Source organism: Agelaius tricolor, unplaced genomic scaffold (assembly GCF_023055355.1).
Source record: "Agelaius tricolor isolate 1412-34295 unplaced genomic scaffold, bAgeTri1.0.p SCAF_16, whole genome shotgun sequence".
Classification (NCBI taxonomy): Eukaryota; Metazoa; Chordata; class Aves; order Passeriformes; family Icteridae; genus Agelaius; species Agelaius tricolor.
Window position 1 is genome coordinate 15,954,144 of NW_027269276.1, and position 23,160 is coordinate 15,977,303.

Here is a 23,160-nt window from a genome sequence, read left to right on the forward strand (position 1 = left end):
CAGTGGCACAGCTAAACCAGAAGCACAGAGTGGTCTGCAGGGGACACTCAGCAGGTCCTGTAGCTGAGGAAGCTTCAGAGATAAACCTAGTGCAGGAAAGGGGGTGCAGGGTGGGGGGCTCTGCATCAGAATCCAGGAATCCTCTCCAGCATCAGGAAGTGTGGAGATGAATACCCTGGAGCCATGCTCATAGCTGGAACCACTAGAATGTCTGTCCCAGGCCACATCATGCCTTCCATGTGACAGGGAAATGGGCTAAGTGATAAAATTGCAACATCTGTGATTAAAGTGTTTTGCTATCCAGATTCATTTTGCCTCCATGCTGTTATTTGCTCTTCAACCACAACAACCCCTGAGAGAACCCCAAATATATTTACTTACAAAATGCATGTACCAAAAGGCAGAGATAATTGATAGAAAGTTTTGCAGTGCCAAAATTGATACTTCTGTCTCTTCAAAGAAGCAAGCATGAGGTTTTAAAGTGGGTAAAGTTACTTAAATGAGTATTCAGCTATTGAGGCAAATGTAAATAGCAGGACTACTCAAAAGATTTTCTCTACACCTATGGTTTTATACATCTTCAGATTGTTTCTTTCAGAGATAAGAAATCTCTGTTCTGAATTTTCTCTCCTTTCAATTAATGAATTTTCTCAGCTAATCTTCCCTTCAATACAACCTTATAAATCCCATATAATGACCTGCTTGGTAATGTGCCATTATGGGAACATACCTGATTTTTTGCTGGTTTCTGCCTCCAGTGCTAGAAATAAGTTGAAAATAAAACCTGTTCAGTTCACATTTTCTATGCCTCTGACTAACCAGACATTCTCTTTGTGTTTTGAAGGCAAAAAGAAAAGACATGGACCATGGCAGATGGCCTCTTTTTGTCTGAGTAAGAGAATCCTGTGAGGGACCAAAATGTGGTATATAATGTATTAGTGTGATCAACAGATGCTTATGTGAATAAAAGAAAATCTTTGGAGAGGGCAGCATATTTTTCAGCCAAGATACCTGTCTCAATAATATTTTGTGTCAGAAATTGACCTGCCAAACGAAATTCCTGATTTCTGCTATCTGAAATATCAGCTGGAATATTCAAGGTAAAGTTTAAATTTCCCTCAGTAGTGAGATTTTCAGAAGAAAGCCAGACAAAATTAAAAACCATCAAGGAAGATTGATGTTAGTCTGGCTTAGTATTAGGAATGTACACCAAACTCTGCCTAGAAAATTTTCACCATTACCAATCTCTTTTCTTAATATTTCCCTTTAATTCTAATTCAAATAGTGTGCCAGGAGCCTGGGCAATAAACTACCAATGGTACTCGTGCTGATGTTGTGTTACAATAAAAGAAAAAAAAAAAAAGAAAAGTAAGTATTAGCTGGGAGAAAGGTGGGGTCTTCCCCCTACATCTGGTAAGGGTATCTGAAACAAGCCAAATTCTGGACATGTATCACAAATATCAATTTTGAAACTATTGAATCAAGACAGGCTTCAGCTCCTCTGGGGAAATCCTGTGAAAAATGAAAAAGCCCTATCAAAAATTCATATCACCTCACACTAAAATCCTGTGATATCTCATATTCTCTGTGCAGTGAAAAAAAAATTGTACTTTTTTTATTTCCCATGTAGTAAAACCCAAGATTATCTCATGCATCTAGCTGTGCATTATTGAAAAGCATAAAGAATCTCACAGAATTCAAACATAAATTATAGTGATTTCTGTATAATTGACAGTTTTAAAAGTACATAGAAACTCCATTAAGTGCAACTGTTTAAGTCTTAGATGTCTTCTCCAATATGTCAGCCTCCTGTTTCAGTCAACTTTCTTCTCTCATCTTGCTTATCATGTCACCCTCTACAATTTAAGATTCTTAGGGTTGCTCTGCATGTTCTTTCTCCACCATTCTTCCACTCTAATGCTTTAGGCTGTTGTTATTTCTGAAAAATAAAACATGTGACTTTTAATAACAAAAACTTCCTCCCCCACTTGCCTTGTGGAGTCCAGTCATTTAATTTTAAACTGTACTCACTGTTGCAGCCATTGCTGCTTGTAGTTTCAACTAGGTTGGCACCACACTCTGAAGAACTTGTCCTTGGAATAGAAACTTTCCTGACCATAAAAAACAAAAAGGAAACAACAGAGAGAGAGAGAGAGAAAAATACACATAGAGGGAAAAATGTTATCAGGGAAGAGACAAATTAATAGAATGATTTTTCCATTGGAAAAAGTGTCATGGATTTTCTCCAATTACTTTCTAATTAACTCATTGCTTTTGAGAATCATGTGTTTGAGGGAGAAGAACAGAGATCAGAGGGCAGTACAGCCTTTGGAATTACATGGCTTCCCTCCTGAAGGGAACTGTTTGTCTGATTTCTTAGATCTTTATTTAAAAAATTGGTAAATAGCACACAATTATTTATCAATTCTCACAGTGTTTGGAAATGATGTGAAATTTTCCACACTTTGTTGAAGAGAAGCAAATCTTGTAAATGGAGCTGATCATTTGCTGTCTAGTTCCCTTTCTTTTAATAGTAATCAGACATCTGCTCTCTTGAGAAGAGTCATGAGCTATCCTCTGTTGTGTCCAGTTTGTGTCCTGTGGTGATGGAACTCCTCCACAAAGTCTGTTGTCTTGGACAGCTTAAATGGCTTTGTTCCTAGACCCTGTTGTTTTGGCTGGCTCAGTTCTTGTTCATCAATATTACACTTACTTTACAGGTCATTTGGCATTTTAGCATGCACTCACAGTGAAATAGAGAAATTAACTGCAGATTTATTTTGGTTTTTCCTAGGGTCTGCTCTATTCCTCTGAGCTATATCTGTGGCATTTAGGCTTATCTAAGCTTTTAAAGAAAAGCTGGCTTATGTGGCATCTCTTCTCATCACCTTTCTTATTCTTCTTCCAGTAACCCTGGCAAAATATGTTTCTGGAGGAAGAAGACCAGATGGACCTGGTGTGATAGGTGAATTGCTGGAAGCAGAATATGCCATTTGTTCCTCAGTAGCAGTGTAATAATAGCAGGGGTTTTTGTACACTTCCCTGTTTTGCCCATGTCAGAAGGACAGGCTTTATCAGCACTGCTTCTTGGAGAAGCTGGGGGTTGTTTCAAGATGGAGAGCAGCTAGATCTGTGTTTGCCCTGCCTCCATGTGCTCTGCAGACTGGAAAAAATAAATCATCAGCTGATAAAAATGTGATGACTCAGTTAAATGCAAAAGGAGAATTATTTCCCACTGTTCAGCCAGAGCTTTCATGTGCAGTGCTACTCTTTTATGGATTACTTTCACTGTAAGTTATGATTTAGTTTTATAAGCAGACACAACCTCCACCCTTGTATGTTGAATGGATTTGTTTCTAGGGAGCATGAAATGCACTTGCACATGCTTGGTCCTCAAATCTGCCCCAAATAGCCTGAGAGAAAGAAAACTTGGAAAGGAGGGAGGTACGGTGATACAGACAAGAAAATAGAGAAAACAGAGCACTGAGTTCTATATTCCAAATGATTTGATGTATAATTTTAGGAATTCAGTTTCCTTGTCCTGAACTTCAGTTAGTATCTCCTCTTCTGCACCCCTCCAGATTACATTACTGTTCATACTAAAACCCCACTAGAACCCTCTGCTGGAAGAGCCATGGCAATGCTCACTAACAGTATCAGGAAAAAGCCTTTCTGCTCTCTGACTGTGGATCAAATGTCTTTGTTAATGAAGTGGAGCAGTGGAAACTTTAGCACAGTATGTCTGTTAGCATTTTAAACTTCACATGTTTAACATGTTAAATGTTAAAACTAATATGCTGTCAGTAGACCAAGTCAAAGGTGCTGCAAACTCTCATAACCCTTATAAGGCTCCACCCTCTCCTAAGGTAGAGGTGATAGATGAAGTTTGAGAAAAAGGTGGGGATTAATGGCAGCTCTTAGCAATAATGCTCATTCACTCAGCTGAAAAGAGGGGAGTACATTAAAGTATCCACTTGAGACTCCTCATGTGTTGGTTGCTTCAGCCAAGAGATAAGGACTTAGAGATGTAAAGTGTTTCATTTCTAGATGAGTTCTCTTGCAGATGACCATCCTACATCAGCCTCTGAAGTGTAAAGGTAAGACAATTTTAGCCAGGTAGGTTCTTTAATCTGTACTAAAGAGGTTCATAATGGTTTTATGAGATTCCCCAAATTAGTCTGGTGTGTAAGATGGAGTTCAAGGGCAACTGTGTTATAACTGAGTTGTTGCCCTTTTTATTTTGCTAATAAAGAGGCACTACTACTTGTTCTGCCAGTCAGGTAACGTGTGAGTAAAGAGAAGCTGATGTTCTAACTATCTAATAAAGGAATTTTCACAGACCTGTCATTGCTATCACTCCAAGCTTCTGTACTTGGACCATAAAACTCAATAGATTGTCTCCACCTTTCCCCTAATTTTACTGTATGTGAAAGAAAAAGGGTCTTTTAACACATTACTCTCTGAAGATTTTTTTTTCCTTTTCTCAGAGACAATTTTACTTCTAAAGAAATACTGTCTGTATCTCTATGAGACTTGAGTGTATTTTTCTTAAGTTAGTTTAAGCTGTATTTTGTTCTAATAAGTTTATAGTAATTTGCAAATGTTTTTTAGCAAACAACTGCTGTGGCATTCCATGGCTAAGCAAAATTAATTAAATTAAAATTGCTAATGTGGGGGGTATCCTTTACAACAAGGGAATTTTTTATACCAACTGTTGTATCAAATGCTATCTCTTCTAAATACATTCAGCTGTGGGAGAAGCTGGTATTCAGTGGGTTTCCATGACAGCAGCTGAGGTAAAACTAGACCAGCTATTCCAAAGGTCGCTCATTGAAAGCACAGATCAGAAAAGTTGATTTGGCAATGTGACCATGGAAGCACAAAGAACAGAATTGCAAGAACCTTTGGTTATCATAACCTAGGAGAAATGCACTATAGGAGGAAAGAAAAGATTCTGCAAGTCTGTGATGGTAAAGAATTACAGGGGCTGTAAGTTGCCTTGTAGAGAGACACAGAGATGCATAAACACATATTATTGGTATATGGCAAAATGAGTTCTTACAAAAAGTGCTGTACTCTAAAAATAAAGAGGGGACACAAGTGCATTGCACAGGTGCAAAATAGAGAGGGCATTGCAAGTGAAGATGGTAAGTTAGTTTGGGTTTGGTGTAAGTGTAGTGATATATGTACAGCATCAAATAGTGGCCTCAATCCCAGTAAATCTTTGTGTTTTCATTCCAAGTCCTAATATACCTAAAATGCTACTAAAACCAACCCTGCAGCACTTGCTGTCTGGCACTGATGTTAGCCTTCTACTCAAACCTGGACCATCCTGGACAGATTAGTAAGCTCTCTGAGTTGTCCTAAATGCTAGTAAACATCTACCTGGAAGTATTCTTCAATATCATTCTTTCCTTAGTATTTTTCCTTTTTAGACTGGGAGTGGTGGAAGAATTAGGAGCTAGTGGCACCAGCTGCTTCAGTTACCAATTCAGTAGGAACAGTTTCTGATCCTTTGTTAATTTACCACTACTTCTCCATCTTTGGACAACAGAAGGCAGACTAATGTTTTAAAATGTTAGCACTAACTCTAGATGGACTGCAAAATCTCAGATAGGGGTGTATTATGGGTGTTTTTTACAAAGCAGCTGTAAGTAAGAGCTTAGAAATAAGAAAACTTCAAGCCAGGAAGTAAATATTACAAGCAACAAGTTGAGACATCCCCATTCATTATGCTGAATAACCATACAACCTTATGGATAATTCATTACATACTTTTACATTCAAATAATTAGTACATGATTACCAGAAGACATTTCTACTTGATTGAATAGCTTCAGCCTTATGAATCACTTTTACCTGCAAAGGAAGTAGAATGCTCCAATTACAAGAACTCCTAGAAGAAGAAGGGAAGCCAAGAAAGCTGCAAACAGGTCACCTTTTGTTTGGGATTTGATGCTGGGCAGCAAAACTTCCTCACAACGAGCTCCTGTGTAATTCTCAATACACCTGGGAAACCAAGTTGTATTTGGATTAGATGGTAGCTTGTCATCTACAATGAAAAGCACAAAAGGCTTCTTCTGGCTAGAGAACTTGTTATGACTCAATTCAAAGGTTATATTTGCTTCACAGCAAGTTTTCTTACAGAATTTCCTCTCACCTTGTATTTCTGGAACAAAGGGACTTAGGCATGTTGGGCATCAAGTTGACATTCTGATCCATCCTGCTTTTATATATTAAGTTTAATGTACTCATCACTGACAGATTTAATTAATTAAGCCTACTTCTTTAGTGTTAACTCTGTTCACACAGTAGTCATGCTTGCTTTTCCCTGTTTCAGGTACCTTTCTGGCTTCCTTTGTTGAAAATAGTAGTGTCAGCTAAAGAGATCGAGGAAATGAGAATTCATTGAGGCACAGTACAGCTTAAACTGCAGAAAGAGTTGATGCAGTGTAATAATTCATGCCAGAACATGCTACATGCTTGGTGAATAACCCCCTCTTGGACACACCTACTAGAAGTCTTCTCTACTCTGCTTATTTTATGTGTTGAGCTTCTGAAAACCTCTCCTGAAGAAAGGATTAAAACAAATATGGTATTTTACCATGGTAAAATGGTATGATATTTAAGTAAAAATAAATAAAATTAATGGCTTAGTAATTAATATTCAGCCAAAAATAGGTAGGTTGAAGCTAAACTAATCTTCATTTATTATGTATTTTGCACTTATTCTGCTAAGTTTTTTTAAGGAATTGATTTCATTACAGAAAATGGGAAGCACTTCTTTCAATATCTAGATTCTGTGTGTATTTTTTATATATGTAAATTTGCTTCTCTATTTGTATTACTAAAGATCTTGCTCCTTCTTGCTATTTCTGGCACTGAAGTCATAATAATCTGTGACATAAGCAATTTCAGACTCCAGCTGAGAAAAATGGGCTAAACTCTGCAACATACTTGAAGTTCTCAACTGCCATTGGCAGCTGCAAGGTATAATTTCAGATGAGGGGTAAGAAGGTGGAGAGGGGAGGAACTGCCAAAAAAGAAGAATGTTTAGCATATCTAACTAAGACCAAAGGATCCCTGTGAGTTTTCTGACATGATGCCTGATGTGACTCCCACTACACTTTCTGTAGGTTATGGACCAGTATTTCAGTACTGCTGGCCTAAAGCACTGCACAGAGAGTTACTACCCTTTTATTTTAATTCTTTGTCTTTGGAAGTATAATAGAAGATTTAGGCACTAAAAAAAGACATCTAATTATCATCATATATTAAAGCTCTGCAACTGATCAAACAGACAGCATTTACTAAGGACAATCTGAGGCTTTTCAAAGTCATGATGTTTCACTGCTGGGAGAAGCAAGGGTAGGCAGACTGCTCTGATTGCTTGAGATAATGTTCCAGATATTTATTCTAAGTGTAGTGGCTTTTCAGTGGCCTATTTCTGAAATACTGTAGAATACTTTAAGAATAGAAGTGTAGTTTGAGTGGGGCATTGTTCTCTAGCAAGTGAGAGAGAAATGCTTTGGAGAGCTGAATAGAGTAACAGGGAAAGAAAATGGAATAAGAAATTCATAGGAGTATTCTTGAATAGCAATGAAAACTGGAGAATAATGCAAGGCTAAAATGATACCGGAAAAAAAAAAATAGGTTTGGCATCAAATTAAGGCTCATGGAAAAGTTCTAAAGTGTAAAGGGAGTAAGTCAGTAGCCTAAAGGGCAGAATATAGCAGGAGGAAGAGAAGACAGTCACAGCTGCAGAGAGCTGCACAGAGAGAGGAGCAGGTAAAGGGTAAGGGTTACTGAACTGCTGTGATGCAGGAGAGGGAGTTGCTGTGAACAGTGCATGGGAGCTGTATTCATGTGCTGCAAAGACAGAAGGAAAGGAATTGGGAATGTGTTGACAGCACAGCAAAAGGGTCACTGAGACCATAGCACTTCCTACAAAACAGAAAACAGAGCCAGATGCTTAAGGTAGTCACAAGTCTTTAAGAGGGAAAAGAGCTTGAAGGCCTAAGATGGTAAGGGGAAAACTATAGTGATATGAATGCAAGGTTATAGCAAAAAGAAAAAAGCCTGTACTAAAGAAGCACATGCCAAACTTAAGACATCCTAGATGCTGAACCTTTTAATTCTGCATGGTTGTAACAAAACCAAGTTGTAGAAATATGACTAGCTGGTTTGCCAGTATCTGTTTAACTGTGAGCAATGCATTAGGGATTACCAAACTACCCATCCACTTTCTCTAAACTTGCTGGAAGTTATTCTGTGCTGCCTAGAAAAGGCTGTCATATAACCTAAAAATTATGTGGGTTTTCATAGAAGCAGGAAAATTAAGATGAGGTGTTTTTGGGTTACATTTTAATAATAAAATTATAGCTAATGTGACCAAGCTGTGCTACAGTTAGGGGATTTCTGAAAATCCAGATGTTCAAATATTGGTTTGACCAAGCTTTTATGAAGTCACCTTTCCTGATGTACAAACAGGTAAAGGCCTATGTTAAAGATAGAAGCAACTGATGCTTTAAGACAACCAGGAAAGGTTTCTTCTGCAAGTCCTTTGCTAAAATAGGTGAGAAAGAAACTAAGCAGACTTCAGTAATTAGCAGTGAAATTCTCTCAGACCTGCTTATCCTGTTGCACTGGGAAATCTCCAATAATTTCAGAGGAGTTACACATGCAGTGACTGCAAGCAAGACAGAAACAGTCTCTAAGCAGCATGTGGGCTGTGAACATAACCCAGAAGGATGATGTCTGTGCAGCCTCAGTCTTACTGTGCACACCTCAAAAGCCAGGGCAGCTCTGTTTGTCCTGTTTATAATGGATGCCCAGAGCAGCACACCAGTTAAGAGCAGCTGTTGACACGACAGGCACTGCTGCACCTGCACCTGAATGAGTTGGGGCAAACCCCAGAGGAGCCTGGGGCAGGCTGCAGCAAGGGGGAGTTGCACTCACTGTGTTTGTGTCACCTGCAGGCTGTTAACCTGCTGCTGCTGCTGCTGCACATGGCCCTTTCAATGGCCCTGCTATGCAGCATTCCAGAGCTGATTTTTAAAATGGAAAAAAGGTCTTTCCCCCTCTAAGAAAATTGAATTTCTCATTCAGAGTTGAAAGACAGCAGAGTTCAATGTTTGAGGAAAATCTGTGACTAAAACCTCCCATTTTCAGCTGGCATCCAGATTTCTGCTCTCCTAGATGGCTGCACACACGTGCACACACACCCACACCTCTTGTCAGATGAGATAAGCCAGCCTTAAATGTTGTATACAAATTTCCTATAGGAGCTGCAGACAAAACACCAGCATATGGAAAGAAATCCATAGAATCTTTCAGCACAGGGTATGAATCACATCAGCATCAATGCAAGGTGAAAGAAAATGCACTGCATTGGGTAAGATGTCAGGAGATGACCAGCAGGTGTGCAATTCCACTGATCCTTTACAATCTGATTAGTAACTAAAGCATAACAGCCTTGCAGTAACAGGGGCATCACTGCTGTCTCCTTTCAGATGCTGCTTGTTGGACACTGCAGTGATCCTATGGTACTGGGATTTAGCAAGAAGGTGAAGTTTCTTTCTTTACCAGACTCTAAGGTGGGCATCATAAGGAAGTATCTAACAGACTGTAAAAGCAGGAAGTAGAATTTCAGTCGAATATGCAGATTCTCACTGCTTTGCATTATACTATCAGGGTGTTGACTTTACTTTTAGTCTTCCTTTAGTCAGAAAAATTTTGGATACTTCTTGGTATAAAAACTATTTCCATGTAGATACAAAGCTCTGAGCAGAAAAAGATAAGAAATTATCTGCTTGTCAATGCAATTCAGATTACATGGCTGATAACTTCAACATCAACATAATCTTCAGTCTGTAGCTGACTCCTAAAAGTTGTCCAAATACATACAGTCTAAGAACATCTAGTAAGTATGAAAAAGAATTTAGAGCCAAAGTGAATAAGCAGTGGCAAAGTTAATTGGACAACTAAGTAACTCTTTAAAAAAGCTTTGCATTTAGAGAAGTTTCAAAACTGTTACTCTCTAGACACTGAGAGTAAAATAAAATGCTCCTACTGGAGAGAAGTTGAAAGAATGGGTTATTCTTCTCTAAAAGAAAGGCTTAATCTCCCCTCCCTTAGCTATGTATTTATATGGGAAGGTTTCCCTATCTGGCAGTTATATTCATTTGGATTGGTAAGAGTTTTCAAACACATAAGAGAGTGTTGCATTTTATATCTTATGTCCCATTAAAAAGAAATCCTAATTACGGACTCTTTTTAGCTATACTTTTAGTGTGTATTCTAACTTTCATTCCTACCTTTCAAGACAAAAGCAGAACTGAAAAATACTAATTGGTCAGTTTGTTTTCAAAAGAACCTGAGGTACATTAAAGTGTATTTTTGGGGGCAGAGAAAGAAGAAAAGCTCAGATGACTGGGAAGTTCCCTGGCAACTTGTAGGGTGCATATTCTGAGGGCTGAGAGCACAGCAAGTGTGTGACTTGTGGGGATGTCTGAAAGGGGAATTACTGTGGGAAAGGTGGAGGAGAGATTCCATTGGGATGGAAGCAAAGGATGGGAAAAAGGAAGAGATATCCCTGAAGATGCACATTTCAGGGAGGAGATCTGCAAGGCCTGCCTGTGTCTCTTGCAGTTCTTAGCTCTGGGCAGAGTAGGATCCCTGTCCCAAAATGAGTGTTCACTGTTAATTTCTGTGTGTACTGCCCTCTGAAGCAGAGCTCTGTGCATGTTGTCTTATACCATCTGTATTTTGTTTGAAATACAGAAAGAATGCTCTCAGAAATCTGCCAAGTATAAGAAAAAAATGGGAGTACCAGAGCTTCCCCTCAGAAACCAAAATCTTCACTTAATTCTGCAGTGCATTAATTGGTGATTATGGGACAGCTGTGCCTCAGGTGCTGAGGCAAACAGCTTTCTGCCTTGTGTTTTATGATGCACCTGAGGCAGCTGCTTTTCCATCCTCCTCTGTCCTGCTGCCTGTTTATTTAGTTCATTTGAGTGTTCCTGGGTTTGAAGCTCATCTGGTTTATGGTTACAGGTGTGCCTTTTACTGCTGAGAACATGAACTCTTTGTGGGGAAAGCAGTGAGGGACGATGGCAGCTGAGCAACCTCATGTTTTAACACATCAGCTATGTTTAAAATCTGCTACTGTTGCACATGGAGGGGGTCAATTAATGTTCAACAGATATTAAATCTCTGCCTTGTATGTATCTATTTGTGATTGATAAAAACCCCCTGAAATTCCAAAGGTGAACAGCAGCTCTTCATTTTTAGCATGCTACAAAGCACATCTTTCTAAAGAATGATGCATTTTTCTTAGTCACATGGTGAAATAACTTCCAGTGATGTTGCACAGGGTGATCTGGACTAACTCTGCTGAGCACAACACAAATGTGCTACCAAGCACCATGTCAAGGCAAATGTGTTTTAAGGTAGTTTTACAGTTTGCTCCTCTGTTCTTTCTCCATCTCCTCCTTTTAATTAACAATCATTCAGCCCTTGAGTCTAAAAGTGCTTTGAGTTTCCTTTCAGTAGGACATGACCATTTGAGAGCACTGGGGAGCTCTGGGTGGGATTTGGCAGAAACCTTAATCAAAGAAACTGCGCAACTGTGTGACGATGCAGTCATGAAGTTCCAAAGCACCAAATATTTTCTGAATTCTGCTGAATAGTGATGCATTTTTTCTGTTGTTTCTATTCACATCACTGCTGATTACTAAGATATCTGTGTGTAAACAAAACCTTTCTCATCTATAATTAGCCTTCTCTGACTGATTAAGGAACATGCTTAGAATGAGGATGTGCTTAAATAGAATGCTGCTATTTAAACCCATCTAACTTCATAATCAACCACTAGATACAGAAAAAAATAGTTGATAACTTAAATGAAATAAGATTGCCTGAGTATCAGAAAAATGCTCTTTAAGATGTTACTTTTCTGTTTCAGAAGATTATAAAATCCTAAAGTACCTGAATTGAAAATTACTTCATTTGGAGCTGTTAAGGTGGAAATGATCTATGCTGACTGGTTTGTGCTCCTGAAGAATGAATTTTTCTGAGTATTTGTTACTTCATATTTATAGTTATTGCACTGAATACATATTCCTTGTTACACAGTCCAGCAGTAGTTGAGAGGGTGCTTTGAAATTGTGTGAAGAGCAGCTGCTCTTCAGTTTAACCATTCATGTTTCATTTATGTACAATAATACAGGATTCCTTCTAGGAAAAAAACATACGTATTTCAAAATGTTTTACTTTTTTTGTGTAGTATTCATTTTATATTGCATAAGCTTGCAAGGTTTAGCACATAGAATAAATCATCAGCACTTCAGAGCTTTAATCTCACTTCTGGATCTGATTCATTGTGACACTAAACAATGACAGTGATATGCTGTGTATATTTTTCAGTGAGCATTTACCACAAAATTGCCTCTTTTCTCCCTGTCTAAGTAAATGAGTTTACGTGCTTGAATTTAAGTATTTAGATTGAACTGTCCCAAACAAAAGAAAGCAATATTTTAGTTAAGCATTTGGGAAAAGATGTTGTTTGCTTCTTCAACTGTTTTATCCAGTTATCATTAGTTATAGCTCAAGACAAAAGAGGGAACAAAAGTTGCCATAGAAGAAAAAAGATAATATCCTTAAGTGTATCTAATATTTGTCTGAATGCCTATTTTTTTGTTAAGCAAAGCCATTAAATCAACCATAATTTATTTTGATGAATAACTCAGAATTAGTAAATGCAGGACTGTGAAAAGTGACGGTTTTATTTAGCATCTTATGTCTTGTTAAACCAGAGAATAAAAAGATAGGGCAGTATTTATGCAGGACATGTATCCACATGCAAAACCAGGAAATGCATCTTTTCCAGTTTGCTACGTGGGCTTCAGGAAGAATGGTTCTGTTATGGAGTGCTGTGAGAAGTGTCTCTATTTGCTGCCTTGATGTTTCTTTATCAAGTAGTCTTTGGCTGTCACTATAAAGCTGCTCTTTGAGTATTTCAGCATGATTCAAAGAACACAGTAAGTCTTGAATTACATTCTTTTTTTCCCTCTTAAAAGATTATATTATTTTTTGTGTCTCTGCATTTTGATCAGGTCAGGCCATTTTATATTATAAAAATTTTTGCAATGTGATTAACTTGTAAGAAAAACTCTACTTTGCCTTTCTGAATGCCTTTCCCACAGTCTATATTCCATGAGGCAAAGGGTATTTTGTTCTTTCTGTATTGTAATAAGGAAATATGGCTCTAATTATAGATATAATCCTGAATGCATACATAACTGAATATTGTTCCACCTGCCAAGCAAGTATACACATTTCTTTTTTTCATATCACCATGTCTCTGTAAACTAGGTAAGTAATAGGTCATTGGTACTTAGAAGTGATTCCTTAAAGAAGGAAAATGGAGAAACAGTCTTTAGACAGCTACTGTCCAATACTTAGACACACAAACTTCAGTTTCACTGACCTGCAGAATGGACTGGATACAGTAGGAATCATATAACAAATCCCTCCATTTAGACAAAAAGATCCATAACTGGTGCCACAGAGTTCTTCATGATCTTAAAAATAAGACCAACAGAAACACTGAGAAAAACAGACTTCAAACCAAAAAAACCACAAAGATAAATTGCCACACAAATGAAATCAGCCTATGAGCAAAAAAGGTACAGGTCTTGCCTTCCAGGCCAGCAACACAGAGCACTGTTTTGCTGAACAGTTTCATGTAACAATATGGAGGAAAGATCACAAATTTATCACCATATCAGATGTGAAACAGATAAATTGGATGAATAAATCAAACCTTCTCTTGCAGTGAGAAATTCTCCATTACTCCCTTTGCCCTTCATGAGCACTCACACAGTGAGTGCAGTGGTTCACCCCATGACCTAGGTGAGGTCTGGTTTCTCCTGTTGCAGAGGCACAAACCACCTAAACTGAACTGGCTCCAGCAACAGAGTCAGTCAGTGCAGAGGCACCAGTGCCAGGTGAGGGCCAGGACATTGTGAGGCTGCTCTGGGCTGCACTAAAGCTGCAATGGGACCCTGGGACACTCCTGGGCTTCCCCACCCCAATTCTCAATTTCTCAATGGCCAAACCAGGGCACAGCCTGCAGCACTCACTTATGTACAGGACTGCTGGCTACAATATCATTTCCACAGATCTCAAAAAGCCTTTTTCCTAACTCAGTAGGCTTCTTAGATGAATTCTTAATGTGTTAAACATAACTAGGCATTCTGATAACACCCCAAATACAGGACACTAATGTTGGCACTTGTAGCAGCACTTGTCCATTCTGTGCTTAAAAAGCTCATCCAACTGTACCACTTCACTCTTCCTGAAAGCAGTCTAAATTTGGAAGTTGGACTGAATATATTTATGACACATTTAATGCATCACTAACTCATTTCATATATATGTATCTAATATTTTATATATTTCTTCTATCTTATGAAACCACAGTATCTCAACCAAAACAAAAATAGAGCAGTCTTCTGACATCACAGGGGTGATAGTCATGTGTTGCCTCACACTTTAGGTGTTCTTGCTGTTATTTCTCTCAGAAGTTCTGAAAACCAGAATTTTGCTGTGTCACTATTTATGTATAGAAGACATGTTCTATACATAACAGAGTTAAGAGGAATCAAGATGTTAGTTTTCTTATTTGTCCTTCAAGAAAAAGAGTTAGAGTTCCCCTTTATTATATAAAGTTCCCCTTTATTTATTCCTGCAGAAAAATAAAAAGTAAGAAGTGTGGCTGTAAGACATTCTACCCTAGAGAGACCTTCTACAACTTATCTAAAATAAGTCAGGCTTTTCTAAGAGTGGCAGAAATGCTCAGCTACTTCTACTTCTGTGCAAAAAATCATTGTGCATCCTGCTATCCTCTAGACCAGCTCTACCAATTTTACTCTCCCTCCTTCTCCTACATTCTTCCCTTTCTATGACATCATATTGATGCAGAAGTGTGAGTAAGTCCTTACATTATTTTAAGATGAAGACAGTTATACCCCAGGGCCCAAGAGGAATTCAGTTTCATGTTCCTGTTACTGAAGTGCCAGCATCCAAATGGTAACTGGACCTTCTTGCCTGTGTGCAGATAAATTAGGAAGCTGGAGGAGGGGAGAAGAAAGGCTGCAAAGATTGCTCATGTTTGACCTTGTTGCACAGAAATGTGTGCTCTGTCCTACCTTGTTAGAAGTTAAATGGAAATTTATTTTAACTCTGAAGCTTTCTGTGCTTGCCTGCTGGCAATTCATTTACTGCAAGTTCACAATTAAAAGACTTTAAAAATTATTTTGTATGGGTAACTGTACAATTGCAATAGGAATACAATAGGAATGGGAGAAAACAAGGAGGTTTTTAAACAAGAACTACACCTTAGCTGATTTTCATTCTATTCAAACATAGCAGTGGACCTCCTGTGAGAGTTTAATTCAGTTGAAGGCTGCATCCTTCCTTAAATCAAGAGAGGGCACTGAACACATCAACAGTGTATCAGAATATCTATACAATTTTAAGAATCAAGTGAGAAAAACAAAACTCCCAACTTTGACCTGCTCTCAACTCTGTTAAGTGTCTGAGGGAGTTAACTGTTGAAATTCTAGCAGACAGAAAAGGAAGATGATAGAAGGTGGGCCCTGCAGAAAAATCCTTTTGAATAGCTCACAGAAAGGTTTCAAAGGAATTCTCATGAGAATTAATGAGAATTTGTTAGCCTCCTTAAACTCCTGCCTCGTTGCTTCTATTTCTTCATCTTTATGCAGAAACAGACCTGCCTCACACTGGCACAGGGGCAGAGCACTGAAGAATGCTGAATGCCTCCAGTCATTCATGCCTTGGAACAGCTGGGAGAATGAACACTGCTAAGGTGTGATCTTCGGATCAAGGACCAGCTCTGCAGCCCAACCAGGCATTTCTGCTCTGGCAAAATACCTCAGGCACTTTCTCTTAGGTCTATTAGAGAAAAGTGAGAGAGGTGGAGAGAGAGAACAAAAAGTGCCTAGGAAGTCTTTGAAACCTTTTTGATTGTAATTACAGACAATTTTTCTATAGGCTATTTCTTTCTAGAAATAGACTTTTCTTCCAATACTAAGGGGAAAATGGTAACCTTAATTTCAGCAGTAATGAGAAACTTGAAGAAATGTCTATGTCCACCTTGATCAGGTACCCCTTTTTTCCATCCAGTTGTGCTTTTCATTAATTCTATTTTGTGTTTTAATACTTTGCTACTGATTAGTAAAACTATCTGAGTAACACAGTATAACGTAGATGTTAGAATTATGAAAGACAATCAAAGAAATTCAGGAAGCTTTAACACCAAGAAAAAATATAACAAATTGTAATTTGCTACAACACAATAATAGGTATTATTGTACTCCACACCTGTGATATTGAAATGCAGTAGCTTGCTGCAAATTTCAAAGTTACAGTTCTGTATTTGTAGACAGGAAAGTGTGAAAGCACCAGTTTACCCCTTTAAATCAATAGTCAATGATGCAAAAGAGTATACTGGAGAATCAGATGGGGTTCAATACAAGCCAAAACCCAATTACATTAGCATTGGTGAATGTGTTATGATTTTTCATGAGGTAAGTCAATACATTATATTAATCTAAAAATGCAAATTGTATGCTTTGAAAGTCAAATGTATACTCCAGTCAGACTCCATAATGAAGATAGAGACAAGAGATGATGGGCAATTAAAAAAATACAAAAGATTTAGCTTTAAAATTAATAATACTCTATCAATGTATGTTGTGCATAACATATAAGTATGTATTTTGATACCATCCTCTATTGAGAGATTTAAGAGAAGTAGGACACAAAAGCTTCTTTAAAAAATTGGATTTTGGTGGAAGAAGAGGAATAAAATGAGGTTGTTCTTTCTAATGCTAGACTGAATACTTAAAACTGACTGAGGTAATAGCAACCTCTAAATACACTTATGCTTAATTATTCTTTTTGAGGACATGCAGGTGTCCTGGTTTCAGCTGGGATAGAGTTAATTTTCTTCCTAGTAGCTGGTACAGTGCTGTGTCCCTAAACTGTCTTGTTTGTATTTAAACTTTTGTAACCTGACTGTCCTGACTTTAAAAAATAACCAAATGCAGGCTCAATATCATCTTAACCCCAAAGAGCCAGCCAGCCTTGATAATCCAGATGCAAACTCAGCTGTCTTGCCTAGTCCAGAGGCTACAATACTGGACTGCTAACACAAAAAAGGGAGAGAGAGGAGTGGGAAATGTTGGCAGAAGGTAAAAGGGGGCTGGTGCATGCTGACTTGTAAGCAGCTGTACACTGCACACTAACCAGTCCCACATTGAAATATTAGTATTGAGCAGAGCAAACATCTCCTTACAGCATTTGTACCACTGGCTGGTAAACTCTGGTGAGGGATGGCATCTCTGCAGAGCAGTTGTGACAGTCCCAGTGGCAGCTATCAAAGTCAATGCCATTTCAGTGAATTCCAATTATTTAGATGTATGTATCCAAGTACAGACTTGGCTGAAGTTACCTGTTCGCATATTATTCCCACAACAATTTTTGTTCTTGGTCAGAGGCAACAGCACCTAAAGACAAACATGTACATTAAGCATATCATTTTTGAAGCTGGTGTCTTTTTCCCCTGAAGAAATAGCTATTGGAATGCAACTTTCAGTGTTTCTGCTAAGGCATCCATTGCACTCTGACAGTAATGCACTGTTATATGTAAGTTCCATTAATTCACAGTTAATGGCAAACATTCAAGTCTGCTGTCAAGTTCAGTGAATCCCTGAAGGCAGAATAAAACTAAATTCAGACTAAAGCATGTTTAAACAATGAATACCTTTTAAAAACTGCCATTCTTATTCAGAATTGTAATATCTGATGCATTTAGGCAGTCTGATTGATTCTGGCCAGCTAATTAGATTGACAGTTGCACCTTGAAAGACAGTGCACACAACTGAACCATTCCTCAGACTGCTAATTAGTCAGGTAAGATCTTGGTGGTAGAGCTCTTCCATTCCACAAACAAGAACTTTCTAATTTGTCATTTCTCAGAGTCAACAGGTGTTTCACTTGAGTGTCCCTCATGTCTGGATGTCAGGTGAAATTGTAATATAAGCTGTGAATTTATCAAACTTGTACAATGATTTTTTAAATCTTCAATAGAAACCCTCTCTGCCTGGACAGAAACCAGTGTTCACTTGACATTGCTAAAAGAATCTTATTCTGTAGACATGCCAACTCTATAACCATCTATCCTAGCTATCTTCTGTTTTCTTGTTATATAGCCAAGATTTACTGTACCAAATAGGCTACTGAATAAGTCTAACATAATAGATCATTTTGTCATGTTTGCTTTCTTTCTTCAGAGTGTATGCAAAGTAAATACTTAAGCAAACTGTCCTATATTGGAAGAAAGATTTTTTTTTAACCATTAAATGATCAAGTAAACCATCAGCTTTATGATAAATAGTTGCCTATACTGCAGCTTTAACTAACAGCTGACTTTCTGTAGAGGCCCATTTCAAAAGGTGTAATGCATTTGTACTTACTTTATAAGCAGCTGGTTCTTGTTTTCATGGGACCTCTCGTGGCTTCTCTAGCTTTTTAACTGTCCTGTCCATCCAAGACAATGACAACTGGCAGCTCCCTGTGACACTGGGCTGTAACAGCAAGGTCCCCACCCAAAGGTGGCTCACAGCTCCACTTTGCTCTGTGTACAGAAGCAAGAACAATTAACACAGCATGTGGCACTTCAGAACTAAAATCTTTCCAAAAGAAATAAATCAGGAGATTCACTTTTCTAGCAGTCAAGATCTGGATTCTATTTGTGCTGTTAAAAAGGTTTCCAGTTTACATTCAGTGCAGTGGGGTGAGGTTACAACAAAGACAAACACATGTACAGGGGCCAAGGACAGAATAGGGTAACACCCCTCATGCTCACAGGATTACTTGCATATTTTTCTAGGGTTACCAGTACTAGAGTTTATTGCTGAATTCAAAATACTCACAAAATGTAGTACATGTAAATTGTATCATACATATATTTCACACTGGCATCAAAAATCTGATTTAAATTTGTGTTTTATTGGAGAAAATAGTAATTTAGTTTCTCTTTTCACGGAAAGCTCCACAAAATTGTATAATATCCAATAACTCTCATAAAATATAAACAGGATATATAAACTAAATTTTATTACTAGCTCCTGTACTAGATTTAATTAGGAAATGAATCCTTGAATTGACAAAACAGCTTGAGTTTTGCTACTGCCAAAAGGAGATCTCACATTTCCTCTCCTTCATCTGACAGTCAGTATGTACCTCAGGACCTCTGGTGCTGCTCCTGGTCTAAGTTCAATTTTTTCAGAAGATGCTTAAATCCAATGATCTGGCAGAAAATCCCTTAGGGCAAGCTGATGGTTTTCTACTGCATCAGTGTGTTAAATGGATGTGCTCTGCAGCTCATCAGCTCTTGGGACTAGGACTAATTGTTCCATGTAAGACAAATTGTTTATAAGCTGAGTGTAGAGAGCAAGACAGCTTGAGGAAGGCTGTGGGACTGCTAATCATTTCTTTTCAAACTCTGTTGCCTGTGTATTCAAGGAAATAGGGGGTGACAAAGGGAGGGAGTGAAAATACTTCCCTGCCACTGTGAAAGCATAACATTATTTTTTAATTCTGATAGTAAGTATCACAATATGGGTTTAAAGGTGTTTTTTTGAAGAGGTGCTGCTGACAGTGTTCACAGCTTTAACTTTTTTGTTTTTAAGACTGAAAAGTACATAATTAGGTAATGATGTATTTAGATGTTTTTCTCTGAGGTGCTGCACTCTGAACAGAAGTTCAAGTATGTATCAGTGTTCTAAAAAGAATGGACTCTCTATCTCATTAGATAATAAGATGATATATTTAAAGAAAAGAAAGCACTGCAGCAGAAATTGTTGCTAAATTTGATTGTAACTCACGTCTGTGTGTGCACTGAGTTCATACTAGAAACACAAAGATCATCTGTGCACCTTTCTTGCACTTTCCAAACTGAGTCTTCCTCTAGATGCAGATATAGCCTATGCTCACAGAAACTAAAAATCCAGTTGTATGAATGCTCAAACGTTTATCTTCCATGTATCTTGGGAGTTTGTGAAATGTTACTTTGTATATCTAGTTAGGAGCATTTTAATCTGAAATTTAAAATATAGCCTGTTTTGCTCTGTGCCAGCTTGTTGAAAAATCTTATCAGTTCTACCCTTTTCCCCTCATCTTTGTCATCTGAAGCGATGCTAAGAATAGTAATGCATTGTTTGAAATGCTTGTACATGAAAGTTGGGTCACCTGTGTATACTGAGATATACTGAAACGAGTCTGGAACTCGTTAGATTTGTCTTTAAATGAACCTGTGTGCTTTACTCCCCATCTATTTAAATCACAATCTGTATTGCCTCTTGGATTTGTGTACTTTTACTGGTTAGCTGGCCTTAGCATCCACAGTACCTGTAAGTCTTGATGAGCACAGGCTGATAAAATCAAGCACTGAATAATGATTTGTGCTTTGGTTTATGGATCTTTGCTATTCAAACACTCTTAAAATTAATCTCTATATAAACTCTCCCCCAAATTAAAGAAGATGGTTTCAGTCATGTGGCTATTTCAAATACACATTGTTTGTACATTCAGATTAAGTTGCACCTTACAGCTGTCTTTGAGAATGGGATTTTACTGCATTATGTATTCTTTCTAAAAATCAAAAAAGGTAAAATCTCATTCTGCCCCAATATTGAGCTCAAATATTTGGTCATGAAAATAATGAAGGGGAAAAATTTTAAAACTGCTTATTATGCTGATTAAATAGAAATTTCCTTCTGAGATGTCCTTGATAACTGTCAAGCAGTCAGTAGTCCACACCTCATACTTTCTACAAGAGTCAGGAACTGTCCTGAAGTCTTGTTAAAAGCAGTCTGTTTTTTCTCACCTAGGTATAACTTCTCATACCTTCAGTGCCTGAAGCTCATAACTGATCTGAGCACAGAAAATCATCAGGCACCAGAAAAAATCCATCAAACTGCCTGAAACTGATGCCTTGTGAAGGCTGGCCTAGAACAGAGGCTAGATGGAGTTGAAGGGATTTATTAAAAGGCCTCCATGGATCCACCTCGGGCAGCACAAGAGCCCAGCCAGGCCTGCACCCAAGGTGAGCCAAAATGCAGAACTGGTCACAAGGGCTCTCATTTTTATAAGTCCTGCTCCATTTGCATATTGGGGTTAATTGTCCAGTTATAGCTCTAGGTGATGGAGTCCCATCCTTCTTGTTTTTCTCTCTTCAGCCAATGTTGTTTGTACTCTTGGGCCTGAGATTTAGGTGGTTGTCCTTGGTCCCAAGCTAGGAAAGGAATTGTTTTGTCTCCCTACTCTGTGAGGAGAGCTCACCATCCCTTAGTATCAAGCTCAGAACTACACACTAAAGCAGTACAGAATCTGAAAAATAGAAAAGCCAAAACCTAAGGCATCAAAACAAATGAGGATCTCTAAAAGGAAGAATTCCAGGTAAGATCTTATAACAAATCTGTATAAGAACAATGTTTTACTCAAATTTATACACTGGAAGTTTCTTTTAGGATGGGATAACCACAATATCAGGAAGTTCAGACAAAAGACATGAAGCTAAAGCAGATGACAAATAGCTCACAAATCTCAACGTGCTTTGGTTGACAGGGTAATTTCTTTGGACACAGTTCTTCAAAATTCTTTCCACTGCAGTTTTCTGAAATGACAACAAATGGCTGAGTCCTCTTATCTTAGAAATCCCTACAGCAAATATTTAGGTTTACATTTTCATTTTTATCCACTAAAGTATGTCTAGGATTAACAATATACTAAAACAGGGGTAAAGCTCTCATCATGGTGTTGAAATTGAAATTTGAGACATTACAGTGAATTTCAGGGAAAACTTCCCATTGCCAAAATTTCCTAAGAAGCTTGCAAACAACTGCAAATTTCCATCTGAAACCCCAGTTCTATTGTATGAGATATTCATACAGACATTGGCAAAGCCACGAAGTTGAGGCTTCTGTCCAATGTAACTACTGTAGTCACACCACAGATTTGTAATTTTGAGATGGAGATTCCAGTTTCAAGCCTGTGTGTGCTTATGTGAGGGGAATTATTAAATTTTACAAGACCCTTGAATTAAAAAAAATCACTATCAGTCCTGGAAAACAACCCCCACCACTATTCTATCATTCTGTGTGCTTACTGATTTCTTCTGTGGCACTTTTGTTTCCAAGTTTCATCCCTAACTCTTGTAAGAAATCAACTGAAATGAATGCAACTTGAAGTTTGTCTCTGCATGGTTAATTTTTATTCATACCTCAGTGGCAGATGTAGTGTCCCTTATAATGTCAGCTCTCAAATGTCAATAATCTCGGATCCAGTAATCAGAACTCAAAAATCCATATTACAGGCTAACATACAAGGAGACAGTTTAGCACACGGTGACACAGTAAAATAGACCAGTGCCACTTCAATAATCTTGAGTTACTAGGAATGTATGACATAAGAGTTTAGATATTTACATGGCAGCCATCAAGAATCAAGTGTAACTAGTCTTCATAATAATGATTTTGATTTTTTAAGATTCATCCAGCACTAATAGCTGGTTGATGCTAATATCAGCTGTTCCAAAACACAGGGGAGATAATTGTCAAACTTGAATTTCAGTCTCTATTATTTTGACCATTTAAAGCATCTAAAATTAAAGCACTAAAGAAGTTCTTAACCTTGGGGTATTTTACTTCATTTTTTTTTTTGTGCATTTAATTTTGTATTGAGTTAATTTGTTCTACTTAAACCACGGCTTACCACAGCAAACGGGTATTCTTAACTCTGCTGGTGTAATCTTTCTCAGACATGCACAGGACAATCTGCTGAATCAACGTAATCCCTAATCCGCATGCTGGAATCCTGCAGCTGCTCGCTCCGGTGCCGTTATGTAATCCCGGCCTCCAGGGCCGGGGCACAGCGGGGCGAGCGCGGCGCTCCGGGCGCTCCCCTCGGGCCGGGCCGGGCCGGGCGCGGCGCGGGGGTCGCGGCGCTGCCGCGGGGGCGGGGCCGGGGGCTCGCGGCTCGTAGTACTCCAGCGCGCGCCACCCGCCGCCG

The 23,160-nt window shown here is 38.3% G+C and overlaps 1 protein-coding gene across 3 annotated transcripts; it reads right to left on the minus strand.

Annotated features, from left to right (window-relative positions):
• Positions 1 to 1,704: 1,704 nt before the first annotated feature.
• On the minus strand, positions 1,705 to 22,991 carry NRG4 (neuregulin 4). Of its 3 annotated transcripts, XM_071441778.1 has the most exons (8): positions 22,864 to 22,991; positions 21,692 to 21,766; positions 18,564 to 18,724; positions 17,540 to 17,594; positions 13,490 to 13,583; positions 5,860 to 6,009; positions 2,032 to 2,111; positions 1,705 to 1,939 (listed from the first exon to the last, which is right to left on the minus strand). In XM_071441778.1, exons 4-8 carry the CDS (start codon positions 17,547 to 17,549, stop codon positions 1,923 to 1,925), a joined length of 351 nt encoding a protein of 116 aa, XP_071297879.1. In that variant the 5' UTR covers positions 17,550 to 17,594; positions 18,564 to 18,724; positions 21,692 to 21,766; positions 22,864 to 22,991; the 3' UTR covers positions 1,705 to 1,922. The 3 variants fall into 3 exon arrangements, with proteins under 3 accessions (XP_071297879.1, XP_071297877.1, XP_071297878.1); XM_071441776.1 differs by lacking the exons at positions 17,540 to 17,594; positions 18,564 to 18,724; positions 21,692 to 21,766; positions 22,864 to 22,991 and adding an exon at positions 17,384 to 17,524; XM_071441777.1 differs by lacking the exons at positions 2,032 to 2,111; positions 17,540 to 17,594; positions 18,564 to 18,724; positions 21,692 to 21,766; positions 22,864 to 22,991 and adding an exon at positions 17,384 to 17,524.
• Between the last annotated feature and the right edge of the window lie 169 nt (positions 22,992 to 23,160).